Raw genomic sequence first — 22661 nt, forward strand, 5'->3', positions numbered from 1 at the left:
AAGCCCGGTGCTTGGATTAGGGCCGGGTGAGAACAGCATGATCTCCACTTGTGGGCAAAGTTGCAGGACTAGGTTTCTCAAGATGAACGGGGATTGGGGGTAATTCAGGGAATTGGGGACCAAAAAGCCCAAGATAGGAATAGCGATACGGCAGGATCATGGAGTACAATGGGTCTTCAAAGTGGGGGGGGGACAAGTGCCACCATTCAATTCTAAAAATCTTTTTTTTTCTGGTTGATTTCTGTTTTCGAGTACTTTGTAATCTGTGAACTGGTCACTCCGTGTACTGTATGTACTGTAGTAGAGGGGGGGGGAGGTGGAAGTGGGGTGAGGATAGGACAGATTTTGGTGGGTCGCGCACAAGTTGGATGAGCTCTGAGCCACACCGACGAGGGTCTGCATGGGTAGGTGTGTCCTGAGTGGAATACCACAATGCTAGGATGCCCGCTTGATGGCGCCAAAATTGGCACTCCGTACTGTACAGTAGGCACGAGAAAAAAGTGAAGCGGTCGAGAGACCCATTTCTGCCCAACGTTTCCCGGCCACCGCGGCAAATGAAATGCAAGCCTAGCGCTGGTGGGGAGATGAATGGTCGTAACCGAAAGTGCCCTCAAAAAGTGAATTGGTCTTTTCCTAAGCAGAATTGAAGCCCATTGAGTCAATGGAAGAGGGGCCCTGAATGGAGTAGATGGAGGCTGGCGGTGGCCATCGAGACTCCACTCTGCGACACCGACAATTCAGCAGGGCGATCCCTCTCGATCCTCTTCGAGCTCGAACTGATGTGTATGTACACAACAGTAGCTCATGGTCTCAGAATATTACGGCCTCATACACATGCACCGCAAGGGAGAGACAGTTGGGATGGGGATCGGAATATGCGGGATGCATCACGGAGGAAGTCGTGGAACAAGAGGAAGTAATCGGGGCCACGTCGCGTGATCTGCCGTGCTTCGACCACGTCCGGCCACATCAACTTGTTTCAATTTGTACTGTTCACGATTATCGGCTAATCTGATCGAGCAATTCTCATTGAGTGTATGTGTATATTCTTAGAATGATGCTCATGATGCTGTTGGTGATCTACTATGTACTCTACGTAATGACTGTAGTCAAACATCCCCCGTTTGCCATACATCTGCGTGTTATCTTCACTCCCAAGTTTGCCCCTCTATTCCCAAAAGTAGCTGCATGCATTGGTTTCTTGTCCAGGACAAACTCGTGCGAAGAAGGAACGGAGTCTTCCGTGATTTCTAGACAGTACCCGACCTGTTGTGCTCCTGGAACCAGGTTATCTCGTCCGATTTTAGCTCACCAAGCCAAACGACGGTCTAATATCTTTCCTGCAGCGGGCCGAGTATCCATGCTCTTTTCGCTGATGATAAGTGGTCAATGGTTTACGAGGCTTCCAATTAGAGCTCTCAATTGTAGTCCGGTCTCGGTCTCGGTCTCACTCTAATTCTGATCGTTTCAAGAGTCAAGTAAATACGTATACCGAAGGAGCTAGTTATCCAAAATCGTATTCTCCATGTCTGGGGTTTGAGATACGATCCAACGACTCCGTGTGTTCGGCCCGCAGGACGCAAAACACATCCAAATTGATATCCCTGGATGTCGATCAGAACGAGGGGTTTGCAGTGCAAGATTACGACATGGTACTTTTTCAAATAGTTAGTTACTCCTATTGTGTACGGTATTTAGTGTAAACTACGTAGTTAGTGGCCATGTCTGTGTCCTTTCTTTGTAGATCAGCATGACTATAGACTACTATTGTTGGGAGAGGGGCCCTGAACACTGATTCGACTGATAATATGTAAATTTAGCGATAATGAGTTCCGGTGCCGGCATGTACCAACGTCACGATGGATCCAAATGCAGATGCTAGTGAGATAGATACATGATTGGGAAATTATTTGGGCGTGGCCAGCAAAGTTGTGTCACATATCGTGCTCAGGTTCGAGTCCATGGATGTTCCAAGCTTCAAGTTGAATATTATGCCCAAGCTCAGAATGTACGGGCATAAAAATAGTATCATAAAGTAAGGCATCCATGGATTTCAGACAATCTCAGTCTTGTTGAAAACTACTACATAGTAGCTGCTGGTGATGGAGCTCATGTCTCAATTTAGAACTCTTTCTTGTATGCCAGGAATGGCCTCTAGCAGAGCCTAGCTTCCTCCTAAAGCCTCCGTGGAGGTACAAAGCAAGAGAGCTGCAATGAATAGTACAAATTTAATGGTACGCCCATGATCATTTTGTATTCGAGGTATTTCACAGATTCTATTAGTATGCGCCCGACCTTTACCCGTAACAAGACACTATCATAATTCAGGCCTCTTTGACGAGACCCCTAGATGCCTTCGCCATTGTTCATCAACATCACCGCGCTCATGTTGAGGAACTTGTTCCCACGCCCGCTGAAAAGCTGAACTCTGCGACTCCCAAGCCGAAACTGTAGATTTGATGAACTCAGCACTGGCTTCAGCGGTTTTTCGAACCATTTCCATCGGAACCATATGACCACACGGTAAAACTCGTTCCTGTACACGACCGCTAGCTAACCCTCCACTTCCACCAATACCAGTGCCCGTTATTTCCATTTTCTTTTGGCGTGCTTCTGGAGAAGACAAGGGCGACGACTCTCCAAACAGATAAAGAACATCTGGTTTCAAATGAGGTAATTCGCGAAAGATCTGCGCTGGCTCAGGTCGATAGAATGGGAAGTCATCAATGTCATCTGGATGCATGTCATGTTCGGGAATACCTCTAGCAAGACCTGATCGCTCATCTACATAGGAGGGTCGAATGTAGAAGAACAGCTCCTGCGCCTTTTTTGTAGCCAGAGTGACAGAAGGCTGGCCAGTGGCTTCCGACAGAGCATGGTTTCGTGTAGGAAGATCTCGAAGTCCATATTTGACAAACCTCTCGAAGACACGGGGATCCCACGATCGATAGAAAGCGTTCGATAGGAATTTCTGAGCGGCCTGTTCGCGTGATGGCCAGATATCTCTTCGATTTGTAGATGCATATGCAAATCCACGACCCGGATTTCCACGCTGGATCACTGGATCCAGAAGAACCAAGCCGTTGAAGAGTGCTGGATGCATCAGGGAGAGATGAGCCCTAGAGCTGTCAGGTCACCGTTACAGAAGAAGCTTCCTTGGGCAATACACTTACAGTTGCGCCCCGCCCATACTATGACCAATTCCAATCAAAGGATGAGAGATGTCATCTTGAAACTGGTTTATCAATTGAAGCAAGTCGCGTCCGTGGTCGAACCAGTCGGCTTGAACAAGTATTAGACTTCGGACTCGGGAGCTTTACCTCGGAGATATATTCAACCTTCATTGCCATGGGAATGTACATACGATCATCACCCAGAATATCCTCGTTCAAAATACCGCTTTGGCCCTGCTGAGCAACATCCGCAATCCAGATCGACCGGATATGTCGGTTCTGTACCCGGAGTTGCTCATATAGATCATCCCATAGAGGCTCATAGAGTTCCTAGAAGTAATTCAGCGTGGTGATCACACAAGAGATATACTACAAGAGAAAAACAAACCTTGGGAAAGGAATTTGCATGTGCACCTATCAAAGTAACATCGGATGGCTGTGGACGACGGCTATCACTGGGGATATACTGCTTTACAGCAAGTCTAATCCCATTCTCATACCCGAGTTTCACGGCGCCTGGTCGCTGGCGAATATTTTGGCCTCTGATAGTATGCTCAATGACCTTGAAATTCAACGTTCGCTTCATATCGAATATAGAATAATGGCACTGAAAGGTAGTTTGAAGGATATCGCGCGCGTATTGCAAGGTGCCAATACTACGAGGCAGTGAATGGCCGAGGTCCTTTCCTCCGGGGTAGGACAATGTTTATCCCAACTTCACGCGTCTCCGCAATGCCGAAAATAGCCGAGTAGACGCAATGACTTCACCGATGAATCATCCTAGCATTGAACTAGATTTGTTATCTAGACAAGGCAGGCTGACTATCACCTGGCACTTAGTATTGTAATAAGAAGCAGGAAAGAAAAGCATGTTCCAGGGCTGAGTGTTCTAATATGGTGGGCAATTCTTCACATTTAGTCACGTATGTACTTGAATCGCAGCAGACGAGGCCTTAATGATTCCCTTCTCTAATTGATTGATACACTACCTACTTGACATCCTGACTTTTACCAGTATAAGCGTCACATAAAGCCCAATGTACATCCAATCATTCATTCATATATGGGAACTATTTACTCATTTCTGTATCCATTTTGATCCGCCAGCGAGGTCCAAACACCCTCATGAACAGAATGACACAGCAACTCGCCAGGCTCACAAGACCAAGAATCGTGAAAAGCCAGCCGTTGCCTATCCCATTAATAATAGGAGCTGTCACGAGAGATCCGACACAAGAGAAGATATTTCGCATAAAATTGTTCAGAGCAACCCCTTCCGAAGATCTTTTTGGCATAAATTCAGTCAACATAGTAGTAACCATACTAAAGATCAGCATGGAGCCGATCCCAAAGAAGAAGTTCGCGATCATCTGCGTTTAATTATTAGTTTATTGGTCTGGGTTGTGTCAATGGATCCGCAAACTCACAGGAACTAGCCAGAAAACGCCTTTTTCAGCTGTCCAGCCATACCATATAAGCGCAATGGGATATAAAATTGCTCCAAGCCAGGCGTTCTCCCGCATTCGGTCTTCGGGTCGATAGATCAATCTCCCTTTTTCATCGTAACGATTTGCTTTTCTTGCCTCTCGTTGCATAATGCTGTCCATCCACCTCCCACCAAACAAACTGGCTACCACATAACCCAACGAATTCGGAATATATAACAGCCCAACAATTATGGTTGAGAAATTGTATGGTGCCTTTCCAAATGTTTCTTCGACACTGACGTTCAAGACATAGAGCGATCCGAAGGCAATACTGGCGTAGTAAACGCTGAGCAGTACTGGGAGATATCGGAGATAGAGAACGATCTTCAGAGGGTCGATAAAGATCACCTTTAATTTCACGAGCCACTTTGTCGTAGTTCGGGCCATTTGTCGAGTCGAAACACGACTGATTGATTGGCCTATTGGCTCGCCGTGTTCCTCGTCTTCGGGAGACACGATTTTCTGCATTGCGAGAGTCTCGGGCAACGCTAGGAAGATAAAGACCACGGTGAGTGCACCATAAGCTGCCAGAAACCACAGTGTACTCCGCCAGCCCCAACGTTGAGCTAAAAGACCACCAATAATGGGTGCAAACAAAGGACCACAAAGTGGTCCAAGATAAAAAATTCCCATTGCTCGACCTCTTTCGCGAGGCTCCCATAGATCAGCAATTGTTCCTGCGCCAACGGCTTGGACCGAAGCGGAGGCTCCACCACTCAACATTCGCATAACGATTAACATCGCGATAGAGTTAGATATGGCGCAGAGGCAGTTGAAAAGCACGAACAGGAGGAATGAAGCGAGGTAAATCGTACGTCGCCCTAGACGCTCGCTGAAAGAAGACCACCATAGAGGAAAGATAGACATGCTTAGCATGTATAGTGCAATGGAAAGGTTGGCTATAGTGGTTGTTGTATTTAACTCCCTGGCCACTTGGTATAAGGAAGCTGATCGAAAATAAGTCAATGGAATCTTCAAAGGACTATGGCTGGTCGCTTAACTTACGGAAGAAGACTGAGCTACCCATTGGTGCTGTGGCGCCTGCTACCGCCACGATGAACGTGATGAACCACTTCATTCTGCGAGGATAGGTCTTGGGGTTCTCAACCTCTGCCACCAATGTCAGTTGACCTAACAATCCTCTGCGTTTGAGCCGGGGAACAACCACAGCTGGGCCAAGTTCTGTAGACATGCGCGATAAAGGAACTGGATCCTCCGGGTCGTTCTTCTCTTGCTCAGCAAACATATTGGAATTATGAGACTGCGAGCGCGCATCGTCAATCTCTGGATTGGCAGTCGCCTCTATGGAATGGTGATAACTGTGACGTTCCTCATTATCGCGAGTCTTCTCGAGGGTTGGTGACGATGGGATATTGGTATCGCTTTTTGTGTTTTTCTCTTCCATATTGAGCGGGTCCTATCCCAATCCAAGCATCTCAAACCTATCAGGTTGTCCCCTGGAAGTCTATACCCTCCCCTGGCAAGACAAACCCTGGATATCGCCGTCAGAATTAGATATCCCGTTTCCACCTTGCTGCCGAGAAATGTTTAATGACATGCAAAGGTTCCAAAATGGAGCAAGTTGCATCCAGTTGGATCTGAAGAATTTTGAGGAAGGAACGAATGCTTTAAAAGGAGACTCTTCGAGGCAGGTGCGACTGGTGGTTTCTACCCCGGGAGATCGTTTACCCTCAATGGTATTGTAGTCGAGCTAGCAGATACCTCTTTACTCTCTTTTTCTCTTCCTCGGCCAACTCAAACTGATTTCTGGAAGATTTCTGGAAGAAAGATCAATGAAAGAATTAGAAGATCATCGGTCCCACCTACAAGGCTTGTCTTGCTGAATGCGGAACGCCGACAAGGACCGACAACCCCCGACCATATACCCCATGGGTATATTACTACTATGTACATGGCCAACGTGGATTAAAATCCGAAATCAAAGAGGGGCAGACCCAACCATTTACTTGAAAGCTAAGTCGTGGGCCACCCGCGGAACCAGTTATCGTGCAGCATCGTCGTGCCGGTCTTCCGTCGGCAAAAGGTGTTGGCGGACCAGCCCGCTGAAGAGCCGAGGCATCGCAACATAATTGGTCTGAAACTAACCATATCATCAAGGCGTCTTCTCAATCCCATACTCCGTAGTTGGAAATAGGATAGCGCTGCGAGGATAGCGGGAAAATTCAACTGATAGACAATCGAACAATGCACTTGCGGCCATCGGGATGTTCTCGGGCGGCCGCTCCCCGAACCGAACGGAATCGGTTGACGACAACGTGAAGACCTACTGGTATGTCACGGCATCTCCCATGGGAGCTCATTCCGGGGCAGCCCCTCATTTGCCGCGTGACAGCTTGCCCCGGATTTCTCTGGGGAACGATCACTCAAATAAATATCCAAGGCCGACATTACGACCATCAAATATGCTCTGTCGATGACATTTGATTGCAGAATTGCTGCAAGGAGGTGATTAATAAGCTCGCTTTAGGATGAAGTGAACATGGAAAGACGGTGTACTCGAATTCTTGCTCAAGCAAGGCTGTTCCGAAGACAATCACAACATTCGCTTCCGCATCGACAGCTGTCAACGGAACCTGTCTCATCTTTCTTCTCCCCACACTCTTCCTCACCAGACAAAATGACCGCACCCACCAACATTGATCCAAAGGATATTCAGGCCCACCTGGCCCAATTCAAAGGCGACAAGTACCGTGATGGCTGGGCTTCTCTTTGGGACAAGGGTGATAACTTGCCTTGGGATAAGGGTTTCCCCAACCCTGCATTGGAGGACGCCCTGGTCCAGCGTCGCGCCACTATTGGCGGGGCAATTGGCCAGGATGCACAGGGCCACTCATATCGGCGAAAGGCCTTAGTTCCGGGCTGCGGTAGAGGTGTTGATGTACTGCTCTTAGCCAGCTTTGGTTTCGATGCCTATGGCCTTGAGTATAGTGCTACAGCAATTGAGGCTTGCAAGAAGGAACAAGCCGAGAACCACAGCTGGTACCGTGTTCGAGACCAGAGCATCGGCCAGGGCAATGTCACATTTATCCAGGGCGACTTCTTCGATGATGCCTGGCTGCAGAAAATTGGAGTTGCCCTGAATGGATTTGATATCATCTATGATTACACGGTTAGTCATTTGCAACCGCTTCTCTCCTACAATCATTTTCATTTTCTTCAATTGCCCCGCGTTGGTTACACAGCGTGGATGGAGGGGCATGACGCTGATCCGGCACTGTCTCAACACTTGTTTATGCTTGTCCGCACAAGACTAACATTGACTATAGTTCTTCTGTGCCCTAGACCCTTCTATGCGGCCTAAATGGGCTCTCCGACACACTCAGCTTCTGTCACCTTCGCCAGCAGGTAACCTGATCTGCTTAGAATTCCCTCGGCACAAAGACCCCAAGGCGGCTGGCCCCCCCATACCCCTCATCTTCAGAGGCATACATGGAACATCTGAGTCACCCCGGTGAAGACATTCCCTACAATGACCAGGGTCTGATCAAGCAGGACCCCTTGCGTGCGCCGAGCAAGGCCGGTCTTGAAAGGGTGGCCTACTGGCAACCCGAGAGAACCCATGAAACTGGACAGGGCGAGAACGGAAAAATCGAGGACAGAGTCTCCATCTGGCGTCGACGCAACTAGCCATATTCGGCTACCTTTATTGCTCGCCTAGTCGTCATTCGTAAAAGGTTAGAAATATTGACAAAAATTACACCGGTTTCCAGCTCTGATGCCAGAGCCTTGAAGATCTGAATTTCAGAAACCATTTCTTTTTCCAGGTGATCTGAGTAGTATAAGGCCAGTAGTATGTATTAAATTCTTCCTCCGGCTAACTGTTTTTGGTGAGTATAGCCTACAGAAGACTAGTAGTACTTTTGATAGAATAGAACCCTTGGCATTCCAAGGTATTCACTTAATTGTTTATGCCCTGAACTAATGGTACTAAATATAATGAAGCGAGTGTCAAATTTAAAGAAAATGAGGTTCTCTGAAATCGGGATCCTTAAATTGTTCAACTTTCCAGTTGGAACTGGCATCAAATTAAGTCGCATTATCATCCGGCTAGAGCTTTCCAGCAGAGACTCTGCTAGAGGTGCCGAGGAATATTCTTTGATCCATCAACGCTTCCTTGTGCCAGGAGCCTTCGCGCAGCAGGGCTTCGCCAGGCAGAGCTTTACTTGAAGCATAGCGTGAAGCAACTTCTGTTGAGACTTCGTCGCCGTCTGAGCAAGCGTCATACATGAGAACCACAGAGGAAACAATGGCCTCAAGGTGAATAAGAAGTTCACGACCTCTCCAGAGAAGCTCATTCTTGTCTGTGCTCTGGACTAATGAAACGAGAGCATCCAGCCGACGTCGGACAATCTCACTTTCGTGAGGGAAACGAGACTTACAACGCGATAGATTTGTTTTGACCCAGTCGGAAAGGATTCCATCGATAATGTGCCCATCGCCCAGTCTACTGTCAGAAAGCACACGGACAACATCCTCTGCCATCACACTGACAGTGCCTTCCCATATGGGATTCACAAGAGTGTCCCTGAATATCTTAGCAATATTCAGTATCCCGCCATCTTCATTATTTTCGCAGTACCCAACACCTCCGAGACCTTCCATACAAGCCCGAAGCCCCTCTACAGCATTGACACTGACTTGGGATTTCAGTACAGGCGTGATGAGACGCAGTAATGCAAAGGCGGATTTCTTGTCTTTAGGGATCAGCGAGTCTGCTCGTGTATTCTGCACCACTTTATCCCATCCTTGTTCAACAGCACCTTGAAGAGCAAGGCCAAAGAATGTGAGGTTCATGGCAGCTCTGTACTTGACAGTTTCCCCTGCCATCCATCGCACATGAAGGTGATTATGTTCAAGAAGCTTTCCCTGAACTATGCGAGATTTCGAATAAGCACGACACACAGCGAGGCCCCGACCCAATCCAGCAGCAGACCCTCCCGCTGTATATAGCCGCGTGATATTCAGGATCGTGGCGATCTCCCTCACACCTTTTCCAGGTTGACCGATCAGCCAGCCTCTCGTTCCTTTCAGCTCCAGCTCGGCGGTGGGCAATTGCTTTGTTCCCACTTTGTTCTTCAATCTTTGAATGCGAACTCCATTGAGGATACTGCCATGTGAATCCGAGGGCCCTGCACGGCGACGCAAAGGGATATAGAAAAGACTTAGTCCTTGCTCAGTCCGTGCCAGTAGAAGTGCCATGTCCGAGTCGGTTGCGCTGCTGAACCACTTGAAACCATCGATACGCCAGGGTCCAAGCGGCATTCCATGTGCATCACGGTCCTTCCCGACAGATATAGCATGAAGACATTCTCCATCAGTTAGACGGCGGGCAATTGTCTCAGTCTCGCTTACGGACGAACCCCCCTGAGCGCTCAGTCATCCATTGACCGCTTGTCCACGCGAAGGCTGGATCACGAGAAATTAACCGAGAATATGCTTGACGGAGGACATCAGAGCGGCCCGGTTGATCACCATCCTCGTCTTTCAAGTGTGAATGAATCAATTTAGCCGCTCCATCGGTCATTGAAGCTGGACAGCCAGTCATCGCAGCACTGCTAGACCAAACATGATTCAAGCCAAATTGGTGCACTCGACGATTCCAGCCTGCAGCTTCATCATAGCCACTTGTAACCAGCCCTTCTTGCTGCCCGATAGCTTTCAATGATTTCCAACCTTCTGTCACCCAAAGAGGATCGACGCTGTTCTCTTGGCCGAAGGTATTCAGGGGACGCAATCTAGGTGTGTTCAGCTCCGCATCGATGCCATGTTCTAGCACCGATGGATGTAATGCGCGTCTTGAAAGATCATGAATAGATTTATAGACAGCAAAGCTTCCTTGTGGAATATAGAGATTCAGTATTCTGGCCAAGGCAACGTCATCGGATGTTGAACCAGTTTGATGGGTCGCTTGAGACGCTTCAGCGGTGAAAGCTGCTGGAAGTATAGGGAAGGCCTGAAAGAACCCAGCGGTCGACGAGGATGGTTGCTGGAATTTCGGCTCAGGCATGTCGAGCGAAGGAGTCAACTTTATCAAATAAATGACTATGCGCTTTTGAAGATCAAGTCAAGTTCCGGGACGATGGAAATAAGGAGATTGAAGTTGATTTGCGGTCATGATCGGCCCTAGGATGGATGAGCTTTATATCTACTTTCGTACTCGGACATTCGGATTTGTCGCCTGACAACAACAATGTTTAATAAACGCAAGGAATATACTAAGGTTAACTAGCATGAAGTACATCCTCTCCACATGTTATGCGGGGTCCATCGGATATCTTGTAAGATATCCGAGGACATCCGAGTCCTCATACCGAGATCCGGAAGTCTTGACCGTTGTCTCCTGTAAACATCCGAGAGCACCAGGCCTGATCAAGATACCTCCGTTCAGGTATAATATCACAATGCAGCCCACTCGGGTTAATAGTGCATGCTTGAGATGCCGACAAAAGAAATTGAAGGTTCGTTCTCCGTCAGTGTGACTTCGCCTTTGGCTTATGATAGACAGTGCAACAATTACCGGCCTTGCCAATTATGCAGCCAAGCTAATATTGAATGCAAAGAGGCCGCCAACAAGCGACGACGGTCAGTATTTGAATGAACGAACAATACTTACACTAGAGGGATATAGTATCTGATCTTTTATATTGTAGGAAGAATACCTCTTTTCTGCATCCATCCAGATCGCCAAACAGAATGGAACCCTCTGCATCCTCTATTGAGACTCCAACGCAATCTAGATCAGGAAGTTCGACTTTTAGGCTGGTCGAGCGAGTAAGATGCCGATATAAAAGACCCAATAGAGCTATTATTAAGGACATGATACTGACTTTATGAACATGAAGCTATTCCACAACCACTTACCATTGCCACGGAATTTAGATGCAGTTCCAAATTGTGAGGCCCAACCTGCATCATCATCGTCATGTCCGGTTCCAAGCTACTCCGTGGAAAATGTCATTGGCATGTCGCTTCCTTCAGCAACAGTTGCAACAATCTTATTGCAATCGTACCTGCACGCCGCCCATTGGTACTTGGCATTGTTCTACGAACCTGCTTTTAGGTCACACATGCACCAAATCATAGAAAGTAGCCGGATAAATGATAAAGAGAGAGGCTTCCTATTACTTTTGTTGATAGTCCTCGTTACAGGTGCTCGGCACCTAGACCTGGAGACTGCTCGACATCTTCCAGCTGAGTTTGACTCTCAGCACTTCCAGACCAAAGCCATGCAAGCAATTGAGAATCATTTATTTCTGGCTCTTGATGATGCTTCTATCGACTCCATAGCATTCTTGTTTCTAATGTCGAGTACTTATCTCCTCATGAGAAAGGCTCAGATGGGCTTCCTTGTAGCTGGAATGAGTATTCGGATGGCGCAGGCAATGAGTCTTCATAGTGAGGAATTCTGGCCATCTATGGGTGATATTGAGAGACAGGTGCGACGGCGTCTTTGGTGGGCTATATACATGACAGATACGTGAGTCTACATCAATGATCCTTCAAATTACTCCGGGGTCTAACCCTTGGCCACTATTTCAGATATACTGCCCAGGCTTATGGAAAGCCACCGATCCTGAGCAATACCAACTTCGATGTCTCACAGCCAACAGATCTGGATGACTTGGCTATGTTGTGCCCTGGCTTCGATTCTCTCGAAGAACGAGAGCAAGGAGAAATGCATCGCGTCACATTACTTTCTTATAACCGCTACAAATCTCAGCTTTACATGCTAGTAGCTAAGGGCTCGATAGATATGAGATTAGAGCAAATACAGCGTCTAAGCAATGATCTCATGGCATGGAAAGTGGCTCTTCCCCCGGAGCTGCGAATTGAAAACTTCGAAAGCGATGATCAAGTGCTGAATGATAGCCCTGTCTATAACATTTTCGCTATGCAGGCTCTTACACTACAGGCAACATTTAACAATATGCTTCTTGGCCTGCTAAGCCCTTTGCTCTACCGCGAGAAGACCTTCGAATCGATCCGACCTGGCATTGGGAATCAGTCTCCAATGGAATGCAATACGTTATCATCTGATATTCATCGAAAGCTTCTGGATACGTCGCTAAGTGTATCAAGGCTTGATCAATATCCCAAGACTCTTCGTTTACTCGCTTCAAGCATCGCCACCACCCAGGTTGGGTTTCAGTGTCTAACCGCAGGTGTTATTCTGGGTATGTTGGCTCTAAGAGATCTATCTTCGCCACAACTATTAGAAATCAAATACGCTTTGGCCCGTATCATCAGCATATTGGATACTATCGGTGCAAAAACACCATTATGCGGCCAGAGCATTGACGTGCTCACCGAGATAATTCATTTGATTGCCTTCCGGGAAGCCAAGTATGTAATCAAAAGCGCATCGCGCCATTCTGATCGAGCCAGTTCTAATATCTCAACCCCAAACATGGCATCTCAGGATTCTGGTGTCTCGTATGATATGAGGATGGAAATGGAAGGTAGCCAGTCAAGGGCTGAAGTTCCAACTTCTACGGAGGGTGGTAGTCCCTCTGGGCTAGGGTTATTTTCTGATCTTGAAATGCTGCTCGGTGAACACGAATTTCCTCAACTAAGTCAGATCTGGCAATTTGATCCCTTTGCCACTGGTAATTGAGGGTATTAGCTGTAATTCGCTAGTCTCTTTTCTTGACTCAGCCCTCTGAATTTCACTATCTAGGGTTTACTTCACCCAATCCGGGAGATGGCTTATTCAGACGCAATGCAAGGACAAACAACGCAGCAGTGGAAGATAAACCTGTAGCTCAGAAACATCAGTGAGTCGTAATCTAAGTCGTAATATGGGTTAAGGGGATTTTTGGTTTAACCATCAGCGGCCTAGTATGGTAGAGAGGCCCGCGTGGCTACCAAGTCCACTCACTCCTTGCAGACCACAGGGGGAGATGCCAGACACTAGCGTCGTAGGGCTGTAGGGCCGTAGGGCCGCTCTTTATGCGGGCTGCCTAAGTTGGTAGTCATTTCGTCCTTTAGACTGCTGCTTATTTCCGTTGGTTATTGAATTGCCTAGGGAGTCCATGATGTGTCAAGTGATAAGTTGCTGCCTGTTGAGTTCTCCATTTGGGCGAGAGCATACACCAGCGTACTGCTAATAGCATTGGCTACGAAAGAACTTTGAGTCTGAGTGTAAGATTCAACGATAGTGGGCAGCTTTGGAAATTCGATCTGAATCTTTTGCTAAGCTGTTGGGTCCTATTGAATTATCTCTCAACTGACTTGTCCACAACACCAACTATAAGTAACCGTACTGAATCACTGAGATATCTATGCAGTCCCTCCTCCATCTGATACTGCTGTTAAATTCTCATTTCCCTGGATGATGTATTGCTTGTTAGGTGAAAGGTTATCCAGCAAACTATCTGGCAGATGGAGAGTATCCTTGACTATCTGCTTCGGCGTGAGCTTCAACCACTGATTCACCGAGATGTCCGTAAAGCGAGGTGATTGAAGCACTTCCAGGAAAACAACGTCTTCGTTTCCAGTATTCTCAATGAAATGTGAGGCCGTTGCAGGTACGTACGAAACGTCACCTGCAGAGAAATCAAATGTTGCCCCTGACGTTGGAGCAATGTACACGCTGACGCGAGCATTTCCCGAAATGAAAAATCCCCACTCATCGCTTGTTCCATGCCTGCATGAAGAATCAGTACAAGTCGCGTCCTTCTCATCATGTGCCAAAAGAAAAGACATGTCTTACCAATGGATTTCTCTCATCGCCCCTGGCTTGATGGTTATCAGTGCAGCGCTGAAGTTATGCGCAATTGGGAAACTGATAGGATCGACAATCTTGATACTACCACCTGGGGTTTCGTATGGCTTTTGTTTCGAGAGATGATAGGTATAGCTATCAGCACCGGATGCAAATCCTGCAGATCCCGTCACAGTCTGTTCCTTCAGGTCTTTCGGCGCCGGAGTGCCATTGAAAATGTAGAGCTGGTCTTTAGGAAGATCATCAAAGTCGGAGAGGGGTGCCCGTAAATTCTTCGATAAGACCTCTTTCGGATTGCGGAGGAACATCTCAGAGGCCAGGCTAGTGCCTCCGTCATCGAAATCACCCTGGTCAAACACCAGCAAAAACTCGGCCCCTTCATCCAAACCTTGCAGAGAGTGCGGCACACCACTAGGGAAATACCAGACGTCGCCCTCTGTAATATCATCAATGAAAGTCTGGCCATCCTCATTCAATGTCTGTAGACGAGCACTTCCGTTTAACATCAAGCCCCATTCATTGGCTTTGTGCCAATGCAGCTCTCGATAGGCCCACGGTGCCAGTTTCATATCTACCCCAGCCATAGCAGTGGCAATGGGAAGATTCTGTACATTCTCCTGTCGAGACCATCCGGCATTCCCCGGGAGAATGCGGTTGTGTGATAGACCCATTGGCCACTTTGCTTGAGCCACATCACCGTAATCCGAAGCTGGAGGAGCGAGTGCATCTGGATTGAGACGGTCATAGTTATAGGTCCGCGGCCCCGGATCAGTAGAGCCGAGATCACCTCGAATCGGCTGAGGGTTTGCCGTATCTTTGAAAGTGAAAGGAACACCAATATCCGCGCTAGCATCCTGTCCCAGAGCAAGCTCGTAATCGTCTGAGGGGACTTTGGCACTACTATCGTGATTGACCTCGTTTGAAGTCACACCTAGGAGCTCAGGCTGGCCCCGCAAAGGGGAGATGTCAGAAGATTCATCATCACCAGATGAGCCTGCCCAGTGCGTTGGTTGAAAGGACGACGGTAAAGAAAGACCAAAGGCAAGTTGGGTAGCGAAAAAGGCAAATTGAATGAAGAAGCTCGACCGTTTGTTCATAGCTTACTGGTATTGAAACTTTATGTGTTGGATTAATGGCAGATCGAGTTGTCCAGGCTAAATTGCAATACCAATTCAGAGTCTCATATCGTTTTTATACTCGCAAATAGAAGTAGGAGAATTTGAACTCCCGTGGAACCAAAGGGGGGGCTCATGTGAGGATCAAAGAAACTAGAGAAGTGGCTGTTAGAGACATGACGCAGATATGCAAGCGCTAGGGTATGCTTGAGAAAGCTTGGGAGACGCAGGCAACAAGATATCCGGTACTAGGAGCCTGGAGATAGTGATCGATCCCGTTATGATCTATCGTGCTTGGTACAGGTAGAAGTTGGCTTGTGTTTCTATAGGCAGCCCTCTCATATCAATCCCTGGCATCTCACGGAATTCAGTAGGTCGAGCAAGATAGCAGGGGTCAAAAGTTGGGATAAATTTCCAACTTGACCCTCTGAGAGCCGTTTTGTGTGTGACAATAGCGTTTCCCACGACCTGAATTGGAGCAACAAGAACGAAATTTGTGTCTCGAGACAGAATTCAAATGATGAACTACTACTGGTAGCAATTCCGGAGGTTCATTCACATGCAGTTCACTTTGCTTTTCTTTTGATGGTATGCACTGTATAGCCAGTCTCCATAGTCTACCGTGGATTCTATAGGTGTAGGTTCTTTGATTCGACGACCGGTTAAGATAAACATTCTTGGACGACTCAAGATTGCTTGACCAGAGCATTGTAATGCTCGCCCAGTCCGTATGTGTGTCGATAATATGCCAGCCAAAGAACGCGCTTCCGTTGCTCTTCTTCGTCGAAGCTATCCATATCCCCGCACTCAATTTTCTCATGTCTCCCATCGCTTTGAACAACATTTATGTTTACACCGTATGCCCGGGCGATGGCCTGAAGCTCCAATTGACCACCCCACTCAGCAGTCAGTTTAACCTTCCGTGTATAAACATCCAATGGTTCTTCCATGAATGCCTCAAAGTCATCCTTGTGCTCCACAATATAGTCGGCAGTGACAGCGCGCACGGCCCGATATCCATCGTGCTGGGGTGATGTTACGGTGTCGATGCGTGATTGTGATGTTGGTTGGAGGATGATTCGGCTTGGGTCCGGCCGCAAACCGAGTCCAGATTCGTCCAACTGCTTGGCAATCGCGGAATAAAGACAGTGCCCATCTGGTGTAACTTCCACCTCCTTGAGTCCGAGCTTCTTGAAAGCAGCATCCATGACCCCCTGCTCATTGCCCCGATAATTTGTTTGGTTCTTGGCCTCTTCGGCCGCAGCTTCTGCCATAGCTGCTTGTTCGGCGGCCCGGCGGGCAAGGCGGGCTTTTGCTCTGTTGGGCTTCTTCGTTCGCGCAGCATTCTCCGGTTCTGAAGGTGTTTGGGTATTCGAGTCTGTTTCTGAAGGTGCTGCGGCCTTTTCTTCGTTTGGTTCGTCGGCCGGTCCACCATCTTCCAGGTTCAGGTCATCCAAAGCTTCTTCGACGGGTTCTGTAGACTCCCCATTAAGTTCTGCAATTTCGGACTGATGTCTTTCTGTCAGGTCACGCTGCATTTGCTCGCATTCATCATTCACTCCTTTGCGAGTTTTCTTGGTGGCGGACTTTTTCTTCTGGGTAATCCGGCCTTGAAGATCTTTCTGCTCCTTGCGGTGTTTCGCTAATAACTCCTCCATAATGCAATTTGAAACAATTTTTCCTGATGACGATCTGTGAGATTATAGCAAGAAAGCTAATAAGGAATGTGTATTGGGCTAATTCAATCGCAATGCTTCTTCGAAAGCAAGTCAACTTTGGGCCCAACGCCAACTCGCCCCGCAAAACCCTGGCCAAACTGCCCTAAGTCGTGTCCCGAACGGGAATAGCGCCACCTTCCTAAAATGTTCATATCGGAAAAACCATTGAGCCGATGAGCCTCGGCTCGTCCGGTCGGTCTCGGGTATGCCGTGCGACGAGAAGAGCTTCGAGGGGGGGGAAAGCGAGATTACTACAAAAGTAGAGATTGACGCTGTGGTTGACCTTTTGATTTTTAAAATATTCTCAAAATGGATTCAGCAAGTCTTTTCGATGTTAAGGTGAATAAGTTTCTTGTGTTCTCTTTATCTATCACAGCTCTGCTAACTGCTTATCTAGGGCAAAGTGGTGCTGGTCACCGGAGGAGCCAAAGGCATTGGTCGTATGATTTCAGAGGGTTATGTGGTTAACGGCGCTACTGTCTACATCTCCTCTCGCGATGCAAAGGCATGTGACCAGGCGGTCAATGAGCTGAATGCTCTTGGTAAGGGCAAGGCGCATGCCATTCCTGCCAATTTCTACAATTACGACGATATCAAGAAGCTGGCAGAGGAGCTTGCCAAGCGAGAGAGCAGTGAGTTGTTACTCTTGATCTGCCGTTTCATTGAAGGAGAAAGTTCAATACTAACATGATTGTGCTTTCTCTAGAGCTCGATGTCTTGGTCAATAACTCTGGCTCCAACTGGGGAGCCCCCCTACGACGAGTATCCTACCGAAGCCTTCACTCGTGTTCTGACTCTTAACCTCCATCGTGTCTTCGACTTGACCAGACTCGTCACTCCTCTTCTGGAGAAGGCGGCTGGTCCGAATAACCCTGCCCGTATCATCAATATTGGCAGCATCGATGGCCTTCGTGTTCCCTCTCTCGAAACCTTTGCGTATAGTTCCAGCAAGGCCGGTCTACACCACCTGAGCCGTACTCTTGCCAACCACCTCGGCAAGCGAAACATCACGTATGTCAACTTATCAGTGCATCTATATCCTTCGAGCCCGACAGCTAACATGAACTTTTTCACAGATCCAATACATTGGCATGTGGACCATTCGAGAGTAAGATGATGGCCGCTACCTTAAAGTCGTTTGGCGAAGCTATCAAAGCTGGTGTGCCTCTGGGCCGAATCGGATCACCACAGGATGTGGCCGGTGCATGCTTGTTCTTAAGTAGCCGAGCCGGTGCATACATCAATGGTGCTACTATCACTGTTGACGGTGGAAGTGCCATTGCGGCCAAGATCTAAACCCAATATGTGACCCATCATCTCTTTGAAGTTGTTTGTCTCCTGGTCTGTAGATATTTAAGTATGTACATACTAGTTTCATTGTACATTTTCTTACCAATTCAAATGTGATCCTGCAACATTCCAGCTTCACCTGAAACACCAAGGGTTGTTTGCGACCTCCAACATTCCAGTCCATGGCTGGTTGATAGTTCTATCATCCTCCATCTTTACCATTTTGCTTTGTGGTGGTCTGTCTTTGCAAACGGGTTCACTCTGATCCGCCCTTGGATAAAAGCAAAGAAAAGAAAAAAGAGACTAAAAGTCCCAGCCTTGTCTCTTAGATATCCTCTTATCCCCTTATCCATCTTTCTATTATCCAATCTCTTCAAAATATTCCTCACCACCTGGTCAACTACCATTGGCAAACCCGCCCCGCTCTTCTTTGCTTATCAGAAGGCAAGTTGGCCCCGATCGGATCCACGGTGGGGAGCGGCGACATCATCGACCACAAACGTCATTCTCAATCAGGACATCCCACCTTTTCTTTTTCAATTTTCTCTGGTCTTTGTTTCTTGAATTTTCCATCTTGTTGAGAAGATTCTGTTTGATTATTTTCAAAGTTCAAACTTTTTGGTTTCATTTCAATATCATTGCCCCCTTGTTTGTCTGTTCAGTCAGATCGACAATCGGATCATTTCTCGCGTGCTGCACGTCTAGATTTGCTATTTACCCCGGAGTACTAGTACGGGCTCAGACAGATATCTGTGTGACAGTCTTACTACACCTTCAAACCCTCGTGAATACCATCGAGGATTCTCTATAAGCCACCCTCGAACGAGCGCCAACGGGACTTGACTCCGGAGTCGGTGTGGACGTACGACCCGCCTGACGCCTCACACAATCAGCTCGCTCTGTACCTTTTTTTCCCCCCTCTGATCATCGCCCCCGTCTCCTCCAGGACCATGAGCTCATCTGAATCGAATGGTCCCCGTCGGACCGGATCTATTGATCCATTCTCCAATTCGGAAATCTATTATGGCAAGGAAGATACTATGGCCAGAGTTAGAGATCGCAAACGTGCCTTTTCTACGGTAAGCAGCCACCGTGCCTGTGCGGCTATTATTACCCCGCGATACGTGACTTCAACTAATATCTATTCTCTTCTCATCCAGAGCGTGAATGATAACGAACGAGATAACATCCAAGATTTTTTGGGAACTATACCTACTCGACGAGGTAGTCATGGTATGTTGATGGCTCTGACACGCTTCATGAAGCTTTGACTGACCGCTCCTCATAGACGAGGCATTCTGCAACCCCCGCAAGTTTCTCATCGATGTCGAAGAGACCCTCAATTCACTTTTGAGGCAGGAGGATACAGACAAGAACATGCAGATTACAATTGAAGATGTTGGCCCAAAGGTGTGTGCTTGGGATTGATAGATATCACTATGCATTTGGAGCAACCTGCTAACTGCTGCAGGTACTTTCGGTCGGAACAGCCGGCTCCTCCGGATTCAGACGCGTGGATGTACGCGGTACTTATATGCTTTCGAATCTGCTACAAGAACTTACCATTGCGAAAGACTACGGTCGGAAGCATATCGTCCTGGATGAAGCCCGTCTTAGCGAGAACCCAGTCGATCGTCTGTCCCGTTTGATCAAGAATTCCTTCTGGAAGGCCCTTACAAGACGTATTGATGGATCCAATATCGAAGTGGCCGGTAAAGATCCCAAAGACTGGACTGATGATCCACGACCTCGAATTTACATCCCGCCCGGAGCTCCGGAGCAGTTTGACTATTATACTGATATCGCCAAAAATCACCCCGAGCTACGGTTGGACGTGCAACTACTCCCCGCCGAAATCACACCCGACTACGTTATGGAGCTGAGTGCAAGACCTGGATTACTTGCCCTCGCCATGGAGAAGAAGTTCGACGAGAATACTAAGAAAGAGGAATTCACAGGTGTGCCTTTTGTGGTACTGGGGGGTCGATTTAACGAATTGTATGGATGGGATAGCTATTTCGAATCATTGGGCCTGATTGCCAGCGATCGTGTGGATCTTGCTAAGGGGATGGTCATCAACTTCTGCTTCTGCATCAAACATTACGGAAAGATCCTGAACGCCAATCGAACTTACTACCTCACTCGCTCTCAGCCTCCTTTCCTGACTGACATGGCTCTACGTGTATATGAACGGATTAAGAGTGAACCCGACTCGAAAGAATTCCTTCGAAACTCTGTCCTCGCTGCTATCAAAGAATATCACTCGGTTTGGGCCTGTGAGCCGCGTCGCGACCCAGTTACGGGGCTCTCGAGATATCGACCTGAGGGCTGGGGTGTACCTCCCGAGACCGAACCATCTCACTTCACTCATATCTTGACACCATACGCCGAGAAACATGGTATGACTTTCAAGGAATTCGTCAAGGCATACAACACACGAGCTGTTGTTGAGCCCGAACTTGATGACTATTTCCTACACGACCGAGCCGTACGTGAATCTGGCCATGATACTAGCTATCGCCTCGAGCGTATCTGCGCAGACTTGGCGACAGTTGATCTCAACTCCTTGCTGTATAAGTATGAGGTGGACATTGCACGTATCATTCGTGTCCACTTCCAGGATAAACTGCACATTCCACAAGAATTCCGCACAGCTGCGACAAAGGATATTGAATACGAAGGTTCTGCTGCTTGGGATCGTCGTGCTCGTAAGCGCAAGCAAACGATGGATCAGTTAATGTGGGACTCTGAGAAAGGCATGTTCTTTGACTATAACACCGTCAAAAAGGAACGCAAGGAGTACGAAACTGCTACCACTTTCTGGGCGATGTGGGCTGGTCTTGCAACTCCTCAACAAGCAGCCCAGATGGTCCAAAAGGCACTGCCTCGGCTCGAAGCTTTCGGTGGTTTGGTTTCGGGATCGGAAGAGTCACGCGGTCCAGTCGGCCTGGAGCGACCCAATCGGCAGTGGGATTTCCCCTACGGCTGGGCTCCTCAACAAATGCTTGCTTGGACTGGTTTCCTACGCTATGGATATGAGGAAGAAGCGGAGCGGTTGTCTTACAAATGGCTGTATATGATTACGAAAGCTTTCGTGGACTTCAATGGTGTTGTTGTTGAGAAGTATGATGTGACCAGACCGATTGACCCTCACCGAGTCGATGCCGAGTATGGCAACCAAGGCACCAATTTCAAGGGAGCCCCACGTGAAGGGTAAGTTTTGATAACTCAATTTGGTTGATCGGTAGAGATACTAACAGCGATATCGCAGATTTGGCTGGGTCAATGCTAGTTATGTCTATGGATTGGACATTCTCAATGCGCATATGAGACGAGCCCTTGGAGCTATTACCCCCTATGACACTTATTACCGGGCGGTTACTGGACATGGTGCATTCTAATTGGAACGTTGTGTACGGTATGGCTCGTTGGGTCTGGATTTTCTGCGATTGCATTCAAAAATATTGGATTAGTAGAAAATTGAAGAACAAAAGCATGGATTATTAGTAGAAATGAGGTTTATGACAGGAGAATTTGCAATTCAATTTTTATTCAAGTCCAGATCTGATTACATTCTACCACCTAGATCATCCTAAGTATGTATGTTCAAGAAGTTCAATTTGGTAGTACCTGAAAATATGGGGGATTATATTACGCTTCTTATACACTGCTAGTATTATGTGAGGTTTGAGTGTCATTTCAGAGTCCGGATAGAGCTTCACTATGAATCGCTCCACTTACTAGGTTTAGTAACGCTACACCACAGTTTCCAAAGTACACTAGGCATCAGAAGCCACTTGAAGCATATCGAATAAAGAACTTTTTTCATCCTCGCAAAATCAGTATCCTTCGTAGCCACCCCCTCAATCTAGCTGAACGAGCGAAAATAACCCGGCTCGCCTCGGCGAGACCACTTTTAGGCCGATCAACGTCCGAAAAAGCATCAGGCATGCCGAGTCGCACGCAACGTATGGCGTCGGACAGTCCGCGACAGGTCAGGCACCGATGCTCTTAATGGTCGAGAATAACGCGGGTGGGGAGCCAAAGGCGTCCTGGAATACCCGAGGCTATTCTCGTGGCTGGCGGTATGAGCGGCCTGGTGATCGTTTTACCCCGGTTGATCCAGTGCAAAA

The 22661-nt window shown here is 47.7% G+C and overlaps 9 protein-coding genes across 9 annotated transcripts; 4 read left to right on the forward strand and 5 right to left on the reverse strand.

Annotated features, from left to right (window-relative positions):
- Nucleotides 1-2317: 2317 nt before the first annotated feature.
- On the reverse strand, nt 2318-3759 carry N7469_007959 (alpha/beta hydrolase; the record flags this gene model as incomplete). Its single annotated transcript, XM_056646877.1, has 4 exons — nt 2318-3119; nt 3174-3282; nt 3365-3503; nt 3562-3759. The coding sequence occupies 4 exons, from the start codon at nt 3757-3759 to the stop codon at nt 2318-2320; spliced, it is 1248 nt and encodes a 415-aa protein (XP_056498428.1).
- A 484-nt stretch (nt 3760-4243) lies between these two features.
- N7469_007960 (MFS transporter) lies at nt 4244-6218 on the reverse strand (the record flags this gene model as incomplete). The annotated part of the gene is made up of 4 exons (XM_056646878.1): nt 4244-4543; nt 4601-5607; nt 5666-6077; nt 6132-6218. The coding sequence occupies 4 exons, from the start codon at nt 6216-6218 to the stop codon at nt 4244-4246; spliced, it is 1806 nt and encodes a 601-aa protein (XP_056498429.1).
- A 1080-nt stretch (nt 6219-7298) lies between these two features.
- Nucleotides 7299-8308, forward strand: N7469_007961 (putative thiol methyltransferase; the record flags this gene model as incomplete). Its single annotated transcript, XM_056646879.1, has 3 exons — nt 7299-7790; nt 7948-8026; nt 8103-8308. The coding sequence occupies 3 exons, from the start codon at nt 7299-7301 to the stop codon at nt 8306-8308; spliced, it is 777 nt and encodes a 258-aa protein (XP_056498430.1).
- A 420-nt stretch (nt 8309-8728) lies between these two features.
- On the reverse strand, nt 8729-10688 carry N7469_007962 (uncharacterized protein; the record flags this gene model as incomplete). Its single annotated transcript, XM_056646880.1, has 2 exons — nt 8729-9990; nt 10034-10688. 2 exons carry the CDS (start codon nt 10686-10688, stop codon nt 8729-8731), a joined length of 1917 nt encoding a protein of 638 aa, XP_056498431.1.
- Nucleotides 10689-11517: 829 nt separating this feature from the next.
- On the forward strand, nt 11518-13295 carry N7469_007963 (fungal specific transcription factor domain-containing protein; the record flags this gene model as incomplete). Its single annotated transcript, XM_056646881.1, has 2 exons — nt 11518-12158; nt 12221-13295. 2 exons carry the CDS (start codon nt 11518-11520, stop codon nt 13293-13295), a joined length of 1716 nt encoding a protein of 571 aa, XP_056498432.1.
- Nucleotides 13296-13960: 665 nt separating this feature from the next.
- Nucleotides 13961-15502, reverse strand: N7469_007964 (uncharacterized protein; the record flags this gene model as incomplete). Its single annotated transcript, XM_056646882.1, has 2 exons — nt 13961-14327; nt 14394-15502. The coding sequence occupies 2 exons, from the start codon at nt 15500-15502 to the stop codon at nt 13961-13963; spliced, it is 1476 nt and encodes a 491-aa protein (XP_056498433.1).
- A 704-nt stretch (nt 15503-16206) lies between these two features.
- Nucleotides 16207-17178, reverse strand: N7469_007965 (deubiquitinase OTU2; the record flags this gene model as incomplete). The annotated part of the gene is made up of 1 exon (XM_056646883.1): nt 16207-17178. The coding sequence occupies one exon, from the start codon at nt 17176-17178 to the stop codon at nt 16207-16209; it is 972 nt and encodes a 323-aa protein (XP_056498434.1).
- A 369-nt stretch (nt 17179-17547) lies between these two features.
- Nucleotides 17548-18534, forward strand: N7469_007966 (short chain dehydrogenase/reductase family; the record flags this gene model as incomplete). The annotated part of the gene is made up of 4 exons (XM_056646884.1): nt 17548-17577; nt 17636-17874; nt 17947-18249; nt 18315-18534. The coding sequence occupies 4 exons, from the start codon at nt 17548-17550 to the stop codon at nt 18532-18534; spliced, it is 792 nt and encodes a 263-aa protein (XP_056498435.1).
- Nucleotides 18535-19478: 944 nt separating this feature from the next.
- Nucleotides 19479-21929, forward strand: N7469_007967 (alpha,alpha-trehalase; the record flags this gene model as incomplete). The annotated part of the gene is made up of 5 exons (XM_056646885.1): nt 19479-19607; nt 19689-19761; nt 19817-19938; nt 20000-21741; nt 21800-21929. The coding sequence occupies 5 exons, from the start codon at nt 19479-19481 to the stop codon at nt 21927-21929; spliced, it is 2196 nt and encodes a 731-aa protein (XP_056498436.1).
- Nucleotides 21930-22661: the final 732 nt, after the last annotated feature.

The sequence above is a fragment of the Penicillium citrinum genome (genome assembly GCF_028827155.1).
Source record: "Penicillium citrinum strain IBT 23319 chromosome Unknown utg000007l:1.0-2040159.0:1.0-2041076.0, whole genome shotgun sequence".
Classification (NCBI taxonomy): Eukaryota; Fungi; Ascomycota; class Eurotiomycetes; order Eurotiales; family Aspergillaceae; genus Penicillium; species Penicillium citrinum.